At 35.4% G+C, this 19,058-nt stretch overlaps 1 protein-coding gene and 1 long non-coding RNA gene across 2 annotated transcripts in view; one reads left to right on the forward strand and one right to left on the reverse strand.

The window, feature by feature from the left end:
- The window catches only part of LOC138129042 (uncharacterized), a 208,482-nt gene that overhangs the window by 149,599 nt on the left and 39,825 nt on the right, over positions 1-19,058 (reverse strand). The gene's annotated exons all lie outside the window — the stretch shown is intronic.
- Dbx lies at positions 978-18,672 on the forward strand. Its single transcript, XM_069045286.1, has 4 exons — positions 978-3,126; positions 9,613-9,762; positions 14,945-15,168; positions 18,262-18,672. Exons 1-4 carry the CDS (start codon positions 2,715-2,717, stop codon positions 18,568-18,570), a joined length of 1,095 nt encoding a protein of 364 aa, XP_068901387.1. The 5' UTR covers positions 978-2,714; the 3' UTR covers positions 18,571-18,672.

The raw sequence follows: 19,058 nt of genomic DNA on the forward strand, positions 1-19,058 counted from the left end.
TAGCATTTGTATAGCCTGTTGTACATAAACTAACAGTATTTATGTTGCTAAGAATGAAAAAAAAACAAGAATATCCAAATAAATACACTAAGGCAATCTGAAAGAGATAAATTAATGTAAAAGAAAATGAAAGATTAAGGACTAATTAAGGATTAATGATCGGCAAAACAATTGAAATTGAAACTTTGATAAATTAAGTTGTTAAGTTGTAAAAAGTAAAGCAAGAAAATATCTGTTTATAAAACAGAATATTACATTTGTAAGGTTACAGATTTTGAGTGAAGAAAATTTTATAAGCAAAGATTGTAGAAACTCCAAACCAAAAACCTAAGAATTTCAAAAGAAACCTAATATTTCAGGTTTAGTAAAACCTAAACTGTTCTGAGTAATTTCTGATTAGATAAATTTAAGAGCAGCTGAAAAATGAAAAAAAAAAGTTTGTTAATAGAAACCTAAAATAAAAGCTAATATACCTAAAATGAATAAAACCTAAACCTAATCGTCACTGGTTTATCATGAACCAACGAATACTACTTGACTTAAGTATTTGCTGAATGATCATAACATAACAAAAGAGATGTAATAATAAATATTAAAATAAACAAATTCAGAAGCCTAAAACCAGCCTAAAATAACCAAATAACTAGGAAACAAGAAGAAACTAGTTCACTTGTTTCAATAATAAAATAGTCCAAAATAAAACGAGTAATTCTTAAGTTTCTTTGTCGAAAACCGATTTAATTAATTTGTGACAGAATTAAATTGGAGGCTTGAGACAAAAATATGGCTGTGAGAGCTCTCAACGTTTTTTCAACTGATTTTAATAATTTCAGTTAAATTTCTGAATTTTGCGTAACGATAAAAATAAGTACCTATACAGTTGTACATTGTACAAAATGTGTAACTTCTGTAAAAAAATCTTATTGTGAAACAATAATGAAAGTTCAGATTGATGGCAGAAATACCTTGCTACAAAATGTAGCTTGCGATAAAAATATATCTGCCAGAACTCTCAACTGCAATCTGTTTTATGTGAATTACTTTTGATTATTTTCATTTGAATTAAATTGTGGTTAAACAACCGATAGTTACGTAACGTACGACAGAAATAACATGCAGGAATCTGTCATGAGACAAAAATATAGCCACGAGAACTGATCTGAAATTAAAGAAACTTTCGTGTTATGCAAGAAATTGCTTTGTTACTTCAATTATGGTCCCAAAACATTATTTTTGACAGAAATTAATGGCCATGATATATCGCCAATACAGAAATATCTCTGCGAGGACTCTCAGGTTTAATCTGAGTGCTTCAAACAGGAACAAAATTGGTGTCAATGTTTGCGCTGTTGAGGGTAGTTCCTGTCATTCAAAATCCTGATGATTTCATTATTTGTCACCTCATTGATAACAATGATAACGCCCAAAAAAACGTTTTAATTCGCGAAAAAAAAAATGTTATACAAAGTCATGTAAACCGAGCTAGGAAAAAATTCACAAACGACTACACCTTTGATACTGTAAAAATTATTGGAACATTAGACTGGAGATAAAAATATTCCTGCGAGAAGTCTCAGCAGTTTTCATGATTTCATATCGACGACAACACTTGACTCGGTTTAGAAAATAATTCAACTTGTATCAAATTCTTACAGATACCTGAATCAGAACTATAATAAGTGAAAAAAAAAGCTGTAAAAGTAAGGTAGAAAACAAAACGTCGAAAAATGCGACTATCCCAAGTGCGTTTAACACAAACTAATCACCAATCTCTGGCCAGAAGTACGTTGCGATTTATCGCCCGAGACAAATTTCTCTCGGCGACAACTCTCAACCGAATTCTCCCATTCGAGTCACGTACTTTACAGTCGCGCGACTTCACAACCCGGCCGATAATAATTACGATCGGTGTCACACCCCACCCCCGGGCTTTCCGGCCCCGTTGCAAAAAACCGCCGTCGGAAAGTTTTTAAATCAACAATTTACGTAGAATTTTTTTGACGATTCCCATTGTTCTGCCGCTGACGGCTGTCGTTCATAATGATATGAGCAAAATTTCCCTCGGCTTTATTGTATTATATTCGGTCCCGGATGGAAATACTCGAAAATATTGCTAACATTTTGTTTCCGACTGTTCATAATTTGATTGCGACGTCAATCATGTCGTTAAATTAATGAACCGTTTTCGGGCATCCGATTTCATAGTTATTAAATCCGTTTCCGGTGTTTTCCGATTAATTGGCGGCGGTTCGGTCGGATCGGGGGTTTTTGTTTTTGGAAAAAAATTGAAAAAAGAAGAGCGCGTTGGGGTTGATGTGTCCGGAGTGTTAACACGCGGCCATTTTCTTGTTGCGAACGTGTAAAAAAATCGCAAGCCCATTAGGAGTGAAATTTATGAATAATCACATAAATAATGTAATGATGATGAAAAGCTGCAATAATTTCAGACAAATAGAGCTTATAAAACATGAATTTAAGGCTGGGAGTACAATAAAATAAAGATAAAGAAAGGACCACCCCTCATAGAGTTAAGCACCTCCCCTTTTAGAACTTCAAGGGTGGTTTTCGTCAAATATATCAGTTATATTTGGCCCTCTGCGCAAAGAGAAACGTTTCAAAGCTTTATATTCATGGTGTTCGAGTGGCGGCGTTGATTTTTTCCGTGCGTGCACCCTGAATATTTCCGGCGAATTATGTGACCGGAGCCAGGCGACATGTTCCAAAACACCCTCCACCTGATGAACCGCGAGAAGATGCTCAAGGGCTACAGCAACACCAGCCCCTTCTCGATGGACAACCTCCTCGCCACCGGCAAGATCTCGCCCGAGAACCTCGAGATCAACACCGACGACCGGAAGGAGCTGAAGAGCTCCCCAAGCCCGGCCGAGACCACCCGGAGCGAAGAGGACCGGCTGACGCCGACGTCGGAGAAGAGCGACGTCTTCGTCCGGTTCAACAACTGCCTGAAGGGCCGCATCTGCTCGAACTGTGGACGTTTAGAGTGCAACTTCTTTCAGTGCCGAATTAACAGTGACATCAAGGACACCAAGCCGGTGCTCAAGTTCAGTGTTAGTGCGATCCTCGGCGACGAGCACCACCAGCAGCAGAGGAGTAACCAACAGAACGGTAACAATTTTTCTTTTTATTGTTGTTGTTGCGCGGATTTATTGCCGTGAAAGGGCCATCGTGTTCGGGGGCTTCCCCACGGTAAATATCCCAACAGCTCAATGCGGATTAGCCATTGTGAGGGCACAATGCGCTGGTTTGTTGAACATTATAAATAGATAGCCCCATAATGGGATGTTTTTACAAGGTGTTAGAAAAATTGGGGATGTTTTTCTTTGGCCGTACGGCTGACTTAATCGTTTAGAATAATACACGTGTGGTCCGAGAATAATGCAACGAAAAAATGTTCGCACAACTTTGGCCGGGGGTAAAAAAATTAATTATTGTTGCCATCAGCCAGGTCCGAATGGGCGGCTCGACGGGGATTAGTCGGTTTGGGGGCGGCGGATCCGACGATTGTTTACTTTTAATTCGACGAATTTTATTATGCCACTCCTTTGTAACAAACGTAAAATCGGTTCGGGATTCCCAAAAAAATTCTAAAACAGGATTTACTATTTTATTTAGACGACTTATTTCTTCTTTTTGATCCTCATAATCTTGGCTAAATTATGCACAAACATTATCAATGAAGAAGGTCCATCGAAACGATATAAAGAAGATGAAAGAAGCATTTACCAGAAAAGGTCTGTTAAAATATTATATTTTTTCCAGAACTAGGTTATTGTATTCTATTAAATTAATTCATTAAAAAATGTTTTGCCATCAAACTTATCGTTTAGAAGGTGCTTTTGAATATTTTCTAATAACAGTATTTTGTAAAAATTTCATCCTTGAAATGACACATTTTCTTTTTGTTAAAATTTCATTTGAAAATACACTCACCGGCAAAAAAAACAGAACATTAATTAGTCAACAACAAATTATTCCCATAATACCTATTTTGATGTATTTTGACCAGGAGGCGATGATAGCAAATATAACCTTGCACATTAGCATAGGCTATTTTATTAGCAATTTCGCATAAAAACAAATTTTTTGCTTAAAAACCTTCTTTTCTTAAATTTACCATTTTTATAATAATCAAGCAACCTGGTTAGATTTTTATAACTTTTGTAATTTTTTATTGTTGTTAACTTGGAATTTAAGTGCAGAACGTAAAAAAATGTCTCTAGCTGGTGTAAATATTGCCAGAGCAGTAGCTTTGGTTGAAGACTGTTGTTGTTTCCGTTATGCAGCTAATGCTATTGAGGCTCCTCTTGCTAGTCGTCACCGAGCTGTTAGAAGGTTTCAAAAGACTGATTGAAAAAGAGCAACCACATACCGCGACGATAGATTTTTAAATAATAATGGTGTTCCGCTTTTTCTGCCGGTGAGTGTATGAAACTGTGTTAAAATTTTTACTTGAAAAATGAAGACAATTAATTGCACACTTTTGATTAAATATCCAAAATATTCACGAAAATAAATTAAAATTACATTTTCTCTCATTTTTGGGGATTATCAGTTTAAAAATTTAAAATAAAATAATTAACGTCCACTAAGCTGTAAAATACGCTGGAGAAGGGTATTCATAATTTGTACTCCTATATATTTTCATTATTGTTAGATTACCATGTGTGTGAGAATATTTCTTGATCAACTTTTGGGAGAATAATGTATTTAGATTTCAAGAGAAAGGAGTCCAACAATCTGGTTTAAAAAATTGAATTAAAAATTCAATAGCTACTATAGCTGCAAAATTTAAAAATTCTTAAAATTCATCATCGATACAGAATTAATTCAAGTGTAAAAAGGAGGGGAAAGAAATTTGTCGAAAAACTTCAAAAAGTGAGGAACGGATGAGTATAACGAGTATAATTATAAAAAAGAAAAGTTTTGCAGTGATACCGTTTAGCTAAGAATTTGTAAAAAACCATTTCTAATTAAAAAATTTTCTTTAATAAATAATGCAAAAGTGAGGAAAAAGATAGACTTAACAATCAACAATTTGTGGAAAAAAAGAAATTGTAAAATAATACTTTCACTTCCAAAGATCACAGAAAAATCGAATTTCCAAAAAAGAATTGCCACAAATTTTTCAAAAAACAAGAAAAAGCCAAAATCTAAGAGACCACAAAAATGAATAAAAATGTACATATATTTTTTTAAATATCTTAAATATTTGAATAAGGATCGGTCAATATTTAAATTGTTTAAAAGAGTTTTTCAAAATGTAAAATCGAAATTTAGAGAAAGAGGATATTTTTCTACAAATTGTAATTAGGTATGTTAAAAATAAACTGAAAGCTGATGAAATTAAAGAGAGAATAAGAATAAGAGGTAGAGGGAGATCTCTAAAAAAATTAGGCATAACAAATGCAAATTTTTCCAAATAAGTACGTTAGAAAATCAGTATCTGTAAATGAACACTTTTACCTAAAATCTGTCAAAAAGCAAATTGTTTGAAATTTTCGAGTTCCAGATATGTTGTAAGAATTTTGTACATGTTGTAAATAAGTTGTGAATATAAAGAATTATAGAAGAGTTATTTACAGTAAGAGTGAGGAAGGCAAAGCTTTCGTTCACGCGAATTGCATTCAAGTGAACGAAAGCGGCCTTACTCTCGAGTGCTATATTTGGTTTTGTTCAATAACTACTTAGAAAGTGAGTCTGTAACTTTGTATTCAAAATTTTAAATAAAAATAAAACATATCTTTGGATGGATATGTTGCTATGGCAAAAAATAAAATACAAAATAAACGTTCTGTAACCTCAATAAAGTAGTTGTGTACACGCTGTGAAAATTGTGGAAATGGATGATAAAGAGTTGCTGTCCTGGAAGAGGCAAGGGCCGCGAGGTACCTACCAAATGTTGCCTAAAAAATCAAAATTACGTTATCAGAAAGAATTGGAAAAATTGTGCGTGAATGAAACCCAGTGAGCGAAAGACAGTGAGCGAAAGTTAAGTGAACGAAAGAGAAACTGGCAACTATGGATACAGACTCATTTTCTATGGGGGTTGTATCGAGCAAACAAATTTTTTCCCTTCTAAATGCTGTTAGAAACTGCACTTAAATAACGTTTATATTTTGATTATTTCAAGACTTTTTCAAAAAAGAAAAGAGTAAAATGCTCTGTGCATTTAGGACAGTCAATGACAATTTTTTTTTTTAAATGTCCTAATACTAAATAAACAATTTTTTGCGAAAATCTGTCAGTGAAACGATGATTTTTATAAGAAAGGAAAGCTATACAACTTTTATCTCAGGTTAAAAAAAATACCTCTTATGACGGTAACACTTATGAAAAAGAACCTAAATCGTGCTTCTGATGTCCGACAAAAATAAAAACAGAAAAGGTCGGAACGTCATATCACATTTTTCTAATAAACCTCAAAAAATATACCAAAAAAACCATATTGCATAAGTAGAAGAATTTTTTTTTAAAGAAAAAATTGTGAAACAATTATAATCTAAGAATTTGATGAAAAAAAACTAAAGCATTTTCAATTGTACCTACTTAAAGACAGATTTTTATTAAGGTTAAATAAATATTCAACCTCTTCAAGATAACAAATATTCTAAGAAAATTAAAATTTTAAAGATTTGAAAATAAATACTCGAAGTAATCATTTTCATTAATTAAAAATATTAAAAGGGCCCATAATTTTTTTTTTTTCAAAATTTTCAACGTTTTGTAATGATGCGAATAGGTCACAAGGACCACCCCATTTAGAAAGATTTAAACCCAGTCACGAAGAGCTATAAAATAAAGAACAAACAGAATCCCCAGCAAAAGAAGGTGTTAATTGAGTCCGATGTTGTTGTCAGTTTTCATTTCCCGCGGCCGGACGCTGGAAAATCCCCCGGAAAATCCTGTTTTCCTCCGTTCGCACACATCCAATATTTCCATCGTCACCCTCGAGCCCCGTGACATTTATATCCGGTCCCGTTCGCACCCTTTTTAAATAATCTCTTAAACGGCGACCGCATTCCTCGCACCCGACGAACGTTTATACATCGGATCGTCGTTCAGTTACCCCCGAACATTCCTCCCTGATTTATGTGATATCTCAACATCTGAATAGCGCAAAATAAAATCGGGAATATTCCTCCGGAGTCAATTTATTCTCGGATTTAGCATTCGAAACGCGCCGTTTGAATTAATACGTGTAAATGCGCGGCATGTTTTTTCGACAGGGCTCGGAAAAGATTTAGTTTGGGGCCGGAGGACTGTCGTCCTTACGCCGGAGGACGCAAGGGCGGCCGCTGCGAGGGTAGCTAAGTGCCGTGCCAGATGACGCTGCTCAAATCAACCCCTTGTAGTGCGGACCGTCGTCTTGCGGGAGCGGTAGCCGGTGTAAACAAAGTTGCCAGCAGGCCGGAGGCTCCGGTGCGACCGACCCCACTCGAAGATCAATTTCGGATGTGTGGACGATATTTCCGGGAGATGGGAAGCCACTCTCGCACCAAGAAGGAAAATATCATTTAAAAAACAACCCTGAGTACTTTATCCGGAAGTGGCAAAAGCAAAATCATGAAAGGGTACTTCCAAAAGAAATTAAAAATATTAAAATTACTTAGAGAACCTAAGATCTTTTTTTAATTAAATTACAATAGGGCATTCTCATTATAAATAACAAAGGAAGAAAAGTTGTACTGTGAAAGTAACAAAATGTAATATGGGTAGATACATTTAAAAAATAGAACAAAAGGGCACCGCATATCTGTAAGAGATTTTTTTTTTAAAGAGTAGTTATATCCAAGACTTGCACATTTTACATTTATTGTTAGAAACTGGTTCTTAAAAGGTAAATAAAATTCTAAAAAGTAGCAAGAAATGAGGGTAAAAGTTAAAAGAAGGCAAAACAACCCAATTTGCCTTAGACAAAATGTTAATGCTTTACAAGAAAATCAAAGGAATCAGTTTGTTTGGGAACCGCTGAAACAATTCAAATTTGGCGGGCAGTTTTGACATACGACCAACCTAAAATGTCAAGTTTTTCTGTCATTCGAGGTTATGTTTGATGTTTATCGTTAAAAAAGGCTTAAACAACAAAGCAAAAAGACTGTAATTGTGAGTAAAAGCATAAAATGAAACATCAAAGAAGTTGTTCAAAATCTCTGCCATCGTTTGGAATGCAAGCTTCAGCACCAGGTGAGGTGAGCGCCGTTTTGAACTCCCAGCCAAACTACAAACTGAGAAACACCCAAGTGATTTGCAACTAAAATGCGATCTTCTCGTTGGCGGTCAAGATCGCGCTTATTCATTTCGAAACGCCCGAAATCGCGAAGATGCTGCACAACGTTTACAAATGTTCATGCATTGAGAAATATCCTTTGAGGAAACTTGCTGTGCTAGTTTTGAATGTCCACGGGCTTCACCATTGATCAAAACCAAATCGGTTTTCTCCAGGTTGGTAAAAGCCGTTTGTGATTTAAATTGAGGTTAAGATTGAGGTTCTTCTCAAAGTGACTTAATTTTAAATTAAATGAGAACAAAAAAGTCTGTTTTGATTTCTTTTTTGACGCATTTTTCCATCAAATTCGGTGGCTCCCAAACTTTTTTTTTTAATTTTTACCCCTTTTTTCTCGAAAAATTTCAATTTGTATAATACATTATTGGCTCAATCGTTACGTATTGTGGAGTTCTACCACTGGTTAAAATATCTGCACAACTTTCAAAGGCACCCTGTATAGAATATACAGAAATGCGCAAATAAATATTAGACAAAAAATTTGAAATCTGACTGTCAAAGCAGAAAACAAAAACAATAAAACAGGTGAAAATTAAAAAAACACTAGTGTCATCCAAGAAATAAAAATTTGATAGTCAAACATTGTAAAATGTTGTAAAATTATAAATAACTATTCATCTGGGAAGGAGTACAATGAAAATTAAAAACAGTAATTTTGTTTCAAAAATCAAGTCTACTTACTCTATCTGACAAGACCACGAATTAAATTTGTTAAAAATGATATAGAGAAGAAGATAACATTACATTAACATTCCTCAAGTCATAATAATTGTGATGGGAAAAAAGGTTACACCGACTTTGCCAATAATTTCTGTAGTTCATGCAACGGGTCATAAAATGCTGCGTTTATTTCCTTCACCCCCTCTTTGATCCCTCAAACACGAGCACGAACGTCCAAAAACGTTGCGCTTTAACTTGACGAAAACATGGTGGAGGCGCCGGTCGAGCACAGTCCACCGCCACCGTCCCGCCTAAATCATGATCGCAAGCAACCGAAACAAGGCGGCGATAATACACCATCCCCACCCCCTCTTAATACCCCCATCGCCGAAAACCTGGCCCTTGAACTTCACACAGAGAGCGCACCCGACATGAATATCTCGTGGTGTAAATTGGACACTTGAAGGCATCCACCGTTGCCACGGCAACTCCCGGAGGGCACACTTGGCGAAGGTGGTGAAGTGTGTGACGTCGTTTCCTCCTCGGGTGGCGCCTCCGGCCTCCTTTCGCACCACCGTTCATTGTATCAACGCGCCGATTTTCACCTCCGTTATCGTTGGCTTTTACTTTTATTTTTGTTCTTGCAGAGAATTTGCTGCATGTGACGCCGCCGAGTCTACTGGGACTGTCCTACCTCAGCAACCACGCGACGTCGATAGCGAAGCCGGTGGCCAGCAGGCCGCACTTCAACCCGCACCTCCTGCTGGCCCATTGCAGGCCGCAGCCCTATCTGACAGGTGAGAGAAGAAGGCGCTCGAAAAGGAACATCTCTAGATACCGTTACACACAAAAAAAGTCAAAAAATTCAAACGCAAATCATTTATTCTGTATGACGAAGCACATTTGTGCATCAGAGTTCTTTCAACTTGTTCTTCCATTTTTGAGCTTCCTATAGGTAGTACTCAACATCTTCTAGATTTTCAAATTCCATTATTTCTTGTTCTAATTTGTACTTCTATTTCCCCAAAAATCCTCTTTGTAGTTCCAAGTAAATCTGCACTTCTTTCAAATGAAATCTATTGTTTAAAATATCAAAATTATTTTATATTCTGGTGTTTTTTCTTTTATTTGTCTTCTCACTTATCCCATTATTGGTCACAAATTCTCTTGTGTGCCAACATCACACAAGCGTCATAAAATTATTTCTATCCTTGTCCTAATTTTCTTCTCTTATTTTTTATTCTCATATTACTTTCATCTTTAAAAAAATTTCTTAAACAGTGATTCTATCACTTAACACTTAATAATCCTCTAACAAAGACTAGAGAAGTAAAAAAATGTCTAAAAGTTCCCACTGCAATAACGAAACTTTCTTTTTAAAGTAGGGTAGAAGCTTTCGCAACCCTCTAATTCCATACAATTTCAGAAGTGTTCTCATCTGTTTATGACAATCACCATACACCCTGTACCAGTATTCACAAAATTTCCCTATTTAGACATTCATTTCAGTCGCGTTTTAAACTGGCCCACCCATGCCAAAAAAAGCCCAATTTACACACGAATGAGTTGAATACAACGTTTTTTTTTTTGTTAGACGAGTCCCTTAAAGGCTCCAAATCACTTAAAATCTTTAAAATTAGCGTGACGTTTCGTTTTGACAAGTTGTGACATTTATCAAAATCCGTTTACACAGGTGAAAATTCAGTGTTGAACAAAAAACCATTACATTATTGACGTAATCTGATTTGCTTTTTGTTTAGACATATCTTCTTGTTAAAAATTCATCTTGGACTTTAAATTAATAAGACAACACATAGATAGAGATTTCTTCTAACGGGCCTTCAAATAAATTTATATTTAGAGCAACCTATGGAAATTCAATTGTTTGCAACATTTTTTCAGCGTAGAAAATGACACAAGAAACGTCTGACATTTTAACGAAATAAAATTAAGTTAGAAAATATTTTTAATTTTTGTAGTGCATTCTCCCTATTCCCCCTCCACGGAATATGACAATATGAAATTGGGAAAAAGCTTACTATGTAAACTGTGTAACTCCCGAGAATAATTGGTTACCTACAAAAATTACTTTACACTGTTAACAGCATTAGAATGTCGCCTACGCCTACTCTAAATATATATTTATTTGAAGGCCCGATAGATCTAGTACAATAACCTTTTTCCTTTTCTTCCCCTTTTTTTTTCTTCCTGATTAAACAACTTATTCTCACTTAGCAAACTTCCAACAAAAGGAAAATCTGAAGTTTACTGTTTATGCAGTTGCTATGATTTTGAAAACAATTTATTGATTCAACTTTGTCTTTGAATTGAACTGAATTGAAAAATGTGGCGATTTTAAAACATTCTGAATAGCCTTAGATAAAATTTTGTACGCAACACGTAGAATGTACATCATAATGTACCAAGGCGCGTTGTGCAAACCTCACATCCGTGGGATGATAATGTCTACAAAGCGATCAAAAAGAAAACAAATCAGAGCAGGCGTTGCAAATTATCGGTCATGTCGTAGTGGAATTCTAAGTAAATAAGCTTTCAATGCATGGCCGTAGACAATTTGTGCTCTCAAACGCTAGATACTTTATAATAAATCATATCTCATGAATTTTAGGTGTTGGAATTATAAATTGTGCATTTTATTATTATTAACTGATAATGGAGAAAATTTATAAAATAAACAGCAACATCTTACATTCGTACAAATGGGTAATTTACAAGCTTTATTGCCAAACGCGACGCCACTGGTAAGCAGATTATTCGCTGAAATGTCAAAGAAACGTCAGTTTTAAAGCAACGGTGTCCTGCTGTTAACCTAAAAGACAACTTTTCGATTTCGGCAAAGTTTACAGACGTTTACTATAATTGTAAGCAACAATTATTCCAAAATAAGTCCAAGATAAAGCATTAATTATTAATAATTAATTAATCAAATAATTGATCAATAATAGATTTTTTGAGAGGTAGGCAACCGACAAAACGACTGTGCATAGGAAGCATAATTCTGCTTACGAGTCAAAGCAAGACAAACGTTTCGATAAAGCAAAAGATGAGGTAGCACTCTTGATTTGTTTTCTTTTTGATCAACGTGTATATTTTCAGTTTGAGTAAGAAATTATTTTAAATATTGTCCATGTAGGAGAACTATCGTTTCTCTTTCATACTTTCATTCTTACAGCATTTCAGTCTTTCTCTTTTTTTAAAGTGCAAAAAGGAAAAATATGTTATGCAAATTTACATGGAATGCAAATGTATATTTCTATTGTTTTCCTACATCCCTCTTTTTTGTTTTTTTTTTCTTTCTCCACATATCTCTTTTTATGCATGCAATGGCATGTTTACTCTTATTAGAGAAATTAAAATTATTAAAGAACAGTTTCTTCCTCTCTGTAAACTCTCGAACATTCTTTCTTATGATAGGTACATCAGCCCAAAATAAAATGTATCAAGCCATATTGTCATCCCTTAACCCTTAACTAACCCTCTAATAATCACTAAAGCACCCCAAATATCTGAAAACTTCCACCGTAAAGGGCGTAAAGAGGAAACTTTCCCCGAGAGTGTGGTGAAGGACCTTATCTTATAACCCCTGCAACTCTTTACTTTTCCTGTAATATTTTTTACTCGTTGCAGACACTAGTCACTACACCGATTGGATCTTCAACAAGAAAAATGGTTTTTTCTCTACATTTTATTAAAAAATTCAAAAATCTCGTGATGTTTTTCCCATCTTTAACAATTTCTTTAGTGTTTATTCTTTCCTTATAATTCATGTAATTTACTATTTTCGTGAAGAATATTTTTTTATAAAAAATCAAGCAAAAATAGGTCGCATACTAGTGCGTCCCGCGGTCAGATTTTAATCCGGGTCGCTAAACGGTTTGCATACTAGTTGCCTCCCGAAGACCTTCCAAGTTTGCTTGCTTACTAATTATAACCAATAACGTGATCTTAATACAATACACCTAATAAAATTAATTAATTAATTAATTAATTAATTACTTAACACCCTACCAACACTGTAAGGGGGAGGAGTGGGAAAAATGGGGATACATTTATTTTAATCCGCAGATAGGAAAATGGTCAACCGGGACGCAACTAGTACATATAAGATTTTAGGGGTCGGTTTGACCGCGGGACGCAACTAGTGTGCGGCGCAAAAATTTTTCTTTTAATTTAGTTACTCTTTTATTTGCTTGTTCTTCTTCTCCATTTTATCCTTTAAAATTAATCCAATTCACAATCTACTCTCTAAATACATAACACAGAGAAAAAATAAAATATGTAGTTTAAAAGCTTCCATAAATTCCATCAGAAAAATATTCTCTTCTCAGTAATCTTTTTTTTTAATATAGCTTTACCTCCATATCTTCTGCTTCGTAAAATTTTAGTTCTTACAAAAGCTCGCAGCTCGTAACCAGTAGATATTTGAAAACTTCCACCGTAAAGAAGAAATTTTCTCTGAATCTGATAAAACTGATAAAGACGCTTAGAACCCTTCAATTTTTACTTTTTACCTTCTCTAAAAGATTCTCTACTCATTGCAATCACAACGCTAGACAATTAGGTAAAGGAAAAATTTTGTCAAATTTTCTAAAAAAAAAAATCGAAAATATCTTGTCAAAAGAAAGTAAAGAAATCGTCAGAGGTGGTAGAACCTCTGACGATTTCTTTACTTTCTTTTTATTCTTATGGTTTCCTATTTTCAACAAAGAAAATATTTTAAAAAATCTAATAATATTTCTTTTAGTTCAATTCCTTTTTTATTTTCATGTTTTATTATTATTAATCTCTTTACATACATATATATTTTTTAATATCGGTTAAACTTTCCACTTTTTGTTCGTTAGATTTATTTTCATGTTGGACAAAGAAACTTTTTCTTACTCTCCAATAATCAGTATTTAAAAAATAGTTCCTCCTTTTATTTTCATATTCTTCCCCATTTCCTTATTAACAACCTTTTCACATAAAAATCCTTTCAAATATAAATTAAACCTTCTATTTTTTGTTCGTTATATTTTTTCTCGTGTTGAACAATGAAACTGTTTACATCTCTCAGCAATCAATATTTCTATTTTAAAAATATAACTTTACCTTCATGTCTGGTCTTAAGAAATTTATTTTAGTATTTAACAAAATTTCTCAAGCACACTTTCATCGCACAGGCAACCCTCTAAAAGCAACTAAACCACAACAAATATGTGAAAACTTCTCCCGTAAAGCTACAACTTTCGCCAGAAAATACTTTGGAAGCGCTTACAACCCCGCACCTCCAAGCATTTCACAAATAACCCCGTTTGTCCATGGTAACCTTTCCTCTTTAAAAAAATTTCACTCATCCATCTTTCCTATTCCTTTATTTTTCTTCGTTCTTCTTTATTATCAACGCCATTTGTATTTCTTCAAGAGAGAAAATATTCCTTAAAGCTTCATTAAAAAATCTAAACATATTGCAGTTGACACTAATTTTGTCCTTCGCATGCTGAAATTTTAGTCAGCATTTAATTAAAAAAATATGTTCAATTGTTCCATTTCCGTTCCTCAAGAAATTGTTAATTATTAAAAGAAACATCTTTCTCTGAAATTCCTAAAGATTTCAACGTTTTCATTTTAATTTAAAAAATGCTGTATTTTTTTTTCCTTCCTCTCAGACATCGAATTCTTCCCAACAAACATCCTTTCCTTTGATGAATGTTTCATTTTTACTTAAAATTCTTTTGTACTTCGACAGATAAATTTTTATGCACAAATTAATTAACTTTTAATTTGTTCTTTAAATTTCAACACTCCGTTTACACAAACCTTCATATATTATCCTTGTTTCTTTTCCAATATCACCCTAATACGCCTTCTCTTATCGTTACAACCATCGAACTTTCTTCTCATTTGATGTCCGTTTCGTTTTAACGTTCCACATTTTTTTTTCTTTTGCTGTTGTGTTCTTAAAGACCATCATTGCAGTGACGACGCCCGTTTCTGGAACCCAGTCCGCCGTGTTCCCCCTGCCGGGGACGTTCCCGTGGGCGCACAGCGGCAGAGGAAAGCCTCGACGCGGTATGATGAGGCGCGCCGTCTTCAGCGACCTACAAAGGAAAGGCCTCGAGAGGAGATTCCAGATCCAGAAGTACATCAGCAAGCCGGACAGGAAGAAACTCGCCGAAAAACTGGGCCTTAAAGACAGTCAAGTGAGTATGAAGGGAAAAAAATAAATCAGTTCGGCTCAGACGAACGACCCTTGTTAGGGTGCCATCAGAAACATATGTTGCAAATCTAACACAGTGGTTATAATAGCGGAGAGTCGGAAAACAGGGGGAGGAATCTATTAGGTGATCGATCAATCCCGGCCGGAAAATCATCCCTCCGAACGTCCGAAAATACAACAATAACAATAATAAAGTGTCGCCGAGTCCGGCCCTGCCATCCTTAATGTATATCTCGTTACTTTTTCATCGCAGGGGTGGCAATACGTCCCGATTTGAGAGGGCGCCAAGTCCGAGGGAGGGGAGCGGGCGAATCCTATTGGTCCAATTTCTTATATAATCTTCCGGAGAGGTCCGCCTTTAGATGTGAACGCATTTTCGACCGTAAAGACCCTTAAATGCCCGTTTTAAATCAGTTCCTTTACGATAAAATCCATTTTAATGGGGTTTAATTGTGATTGCGATAAGGGTTGATTGTTTTATGCGACGTCGAGGGCGACATGAGGGCCGTTTAAAAACAATGCGATTTTATCTAGGTCCGGGGCGGTGCGCTCATAGGAAAACGGATGGATTAAGGGCATTTCGACGACAGGACGATAGTCGATAGTGGTTTGACGCGGGGGTGGAGGGTTTAATTAGCCGTAAAGTCTACATAACTAAAGTCATTATGAAAAGTTTATCGGGCTCTCTCCTGCTTTATGTAGTCTCGTAAAGTTTTTATATTGGGCAAGATTCGCGTTTTATGAAATTTTTATTAAGTCTACATGAAAGATAATTTTACAACTGAGCCACCAACAACTCTAATAAAATTTATTAATATACCCACTCGACTTCGCACCCAACACGCTTTTGCAACACGAAAACTAGACGAAAATCGATACGAAAACTACATTTTCTTGTCTCAATGCTGAAAACTTTACCACAAATTAAACGAACAAAAATTGAGTGTAAATATGACACTTTTACAAAGTACAGGGTTATTCTAAATGATTGTAGTCGAAGTAGGCGTAAAAACTGAATGTAAAATTTGTGATTACCGCTCCACATAAAAAAATCATCAAAATGATGTGTTAAATTGGGTGCAACCCAACTCACTATTTTTAAAATTGATTGTAGAACAACTCAATATTTCTGGATTCAATCGTTAATTTAACAAAAATAAATAAAAACCTCATCACTGCACTTTTCACCTAAAAAATGACAGTGACAGCGACACAACTGACAGTTCACATGAAAGCGGCAAAAACGTAATAACATGGGCATGGCCTACTTCGACTACAATCATTTAGAATAACCCTGTATTAAATTGACTACGTCATTAAAACCGAAGTATTTCCAAACTGTAAAATTTTACGGTTGGTTAGTATTGGAGAATTCATTAAATGTAATAATAAAATTTACATTACAATAACTGCTCCCAAATTGGACCGTCCTGTTGTCTATTGGAAGACAATAATACCACAAAAAATTCTTTTTTTCGATATTTTTCATCACTAGAATGATCCGAAGTAGATGATAAATGTCACAGAAGATTATTTAGCAACAATGTAGGACGAATAAGTTAGTGAAACTCTTATTCACCCAGTGCAGATCTGAGTACCATCGAAAATGTGTGGAACTACATTTTCCACCGACTAGAAAAAAAATCACGTTTATGTACGAATTGATACGTCTTGTGTCTATTTTGTACTAATCGGTTAAGAGAAAACATTGGACGTGGAAATATTTCGATAGCTCTCGAAGTTGATCTATCAAAAACAATCGCTTTGCTGAAAATATATACTTAATTTTTCATAATGGCAACGATGATAAGTAGATGGTAAATGTTATTATAGATGTTTAGACGAACTGAGGAGCCAAATCATTGTTGAGAGTGTTGAGACGATTATTTGACCTCCATCGAGTGCAGATCTGAGTACCGTAGAAAACATGTGGAACTTCTTGTACAGAGGTAAGAAAGACAGAGATTTGGCACTAGAAACAAATCGGTCCATCCTGTGAACATTCTACCACGATTTAAGGGTTAATATTTACCGGAAAAAATGGTTCAAATGGTCTAGACCAGGAAGCACTATCGTCGTGGAACTTTTATGTGGTCCCTATCTAGTCCAGAGCTGAGTACCATTGAAAAAGTGTGGAATAATTTAAAAATAGAGTAGAGATAAGTTCACGATTACAAGAATTGCTTCATTCTCTAGAAATAACGGGCCTTCAAATAAATTTATATTTAGAGGAAATTCAATTGTTTGCAACATTTTTCCAGCATAGAAAATGACACAAGAAACGTCTGACATTTTAACAAAATAAAATTAGGTTAGAAAATATTTTTAATTTTTATAGCGCATTCTCCCTATTCCCCCTCCACGGAATATGACAATATGAAATTGGGAAACAGCTTACTATGTAACCTGTGTAACTCCGGAGAATACCTACAAAATATAGATATATTTATTTGAAGGCCCGATAGATCAAGAAAAATTTTGTACGAAAAATTGTGAAGTGGTGTAGAGCATGGCTCAGTACCCACAACAAGTTAATCGTGCGGAGGGTAAAACTTGAATCACCCTGTACACTAATTTAGTCTAGAAAATGGTTTAACTTATTTCATCATGTCGCACAAACAAGTATATTCCTGATAGTGATAAGAAACCATTTCATAAGTGTATTCGATTATAACAATGAATTTGTCAACAATTAGAAATTATCAATAGTTACAGTTACACCACATTTTTTATTCAAATTAGGACGGACGTGCAATACGGCGAAAATGATTTTTGTGATAACGATTGGAAATCTCCCAGATAAAAAAAAAGTAGTATCTTTGTTCCCTTTCACGTGGTGAACTCTAAATGAAAGCTAGACCACTTTTTTAAGTTGAAATATTCCGAACCCTCTCAGGCGTGCACCTTTATGTAAAAAAGCTCCCTCCGCAGATTTAATTAAATTCTACTTTTCCAACACCTATCCTTGCACGTCCATCTCACATGCAAACGAATTCTGATTAGTCGTCGCCGCCGTCCTGATCCTCTGACTCGTTCCCCCATCTGTCTTCGTCTAATTCTCTTTTCTCATTTCCAGGTGAAAATCTGGTTCCAAAACCGCAGAATGAAATGGCGGAACTCCAAAGAGAGGGAGCTGCTGGCCGCCGGTGGTTCCCGGGAGCAGACGCTCCCCAACAAGAACAACCCCCATCCGGACCTAAGCGACGCCGACGGCGACAAGCCCAAGCTGGATCTGACAGACGTGCAGGATATCTCGCCGGTGAACTCCCCCGAACGGGAGGGGAACGGGGGCCACTGCGGCGTCCCCGTCCAGAACTACCAGATCTACGACGGGGTGGACTACGAAAGTTCCAACGACAGCGACGAAGAGATCAACGTCACATGATCTGCTTCACGATTCGACTCTCGTTCATTTTGTAAATATGTAAGCGGTGGCGACACCGGGCACTTTCATGAGTGAGAAGTAAATAAAATTACTGCACAATCATATTTTAACAACTCAATTATTAATGTAAATGTAAAAGTTTAATAAGAGATAAGCCGGCGCATTTAAACTATTGTAAATATTTACAGATATGTATGTAAAAAACAATATACGACAATGAAAACTAATTTCTCTTAAGCAACGCCCTCTGCTTACTCCCTAAACACTCAAATGTTAAAAGTCAAGGCCTACTGTGCTTTTCAAATTTTCCTGGGGCGTCTCTGTATATAAATCATTGTCAAGAACATAACATTTCGCAAAAAAATCAAAATAGACTATCTAAACTTATTTGAAACGGTTAAGGAAGTGTTATTTGTTAAAAGACAGTAAAAATAACCCCAAAACCCACCCCTTAATGACGCCCCCACTCCAAAAAGTATTTACTGCAA

Source organism: Tenebrio molitor, chromosome 4 (assembly GCF_963966145.1).
Source record: "Tenebrio molitor chromosome 4, icTenMoli1.1, whole genome shotgun sequence".
Lineage (NCBI taxonomy): Eukaryota > Metazoa > Arthropoda > Insecta > Coleoptera > Tenebrionidae > Tenebrio > Tenebrio molitor.

Excerpts from the sequence above, each read along its gene's own strand:
- Dbx (XM_069045286.1), top strand. The coding sequence starts at position 2,715 with ATGTTCCAAAACACCCTCCACCTGATGAACCGCGAGAAGATGCTCAAG. Across the intron at positions 9,763-14,944 it reads GCCGCAGCCCTATCTGACAG|TGACGACGCCCGTTTCTGGA; the intron begins GTGAGAGAAGAA and ends CCATCATTGCAG. Across the intron at positions 15,169-18,261 it reads TGGGCCTTAAAGACAGTCAA|GTGAAAATCTGGTTCCAAAA; the intron begins GTGAGTATGAAG and ends TCTCATTTCCAG.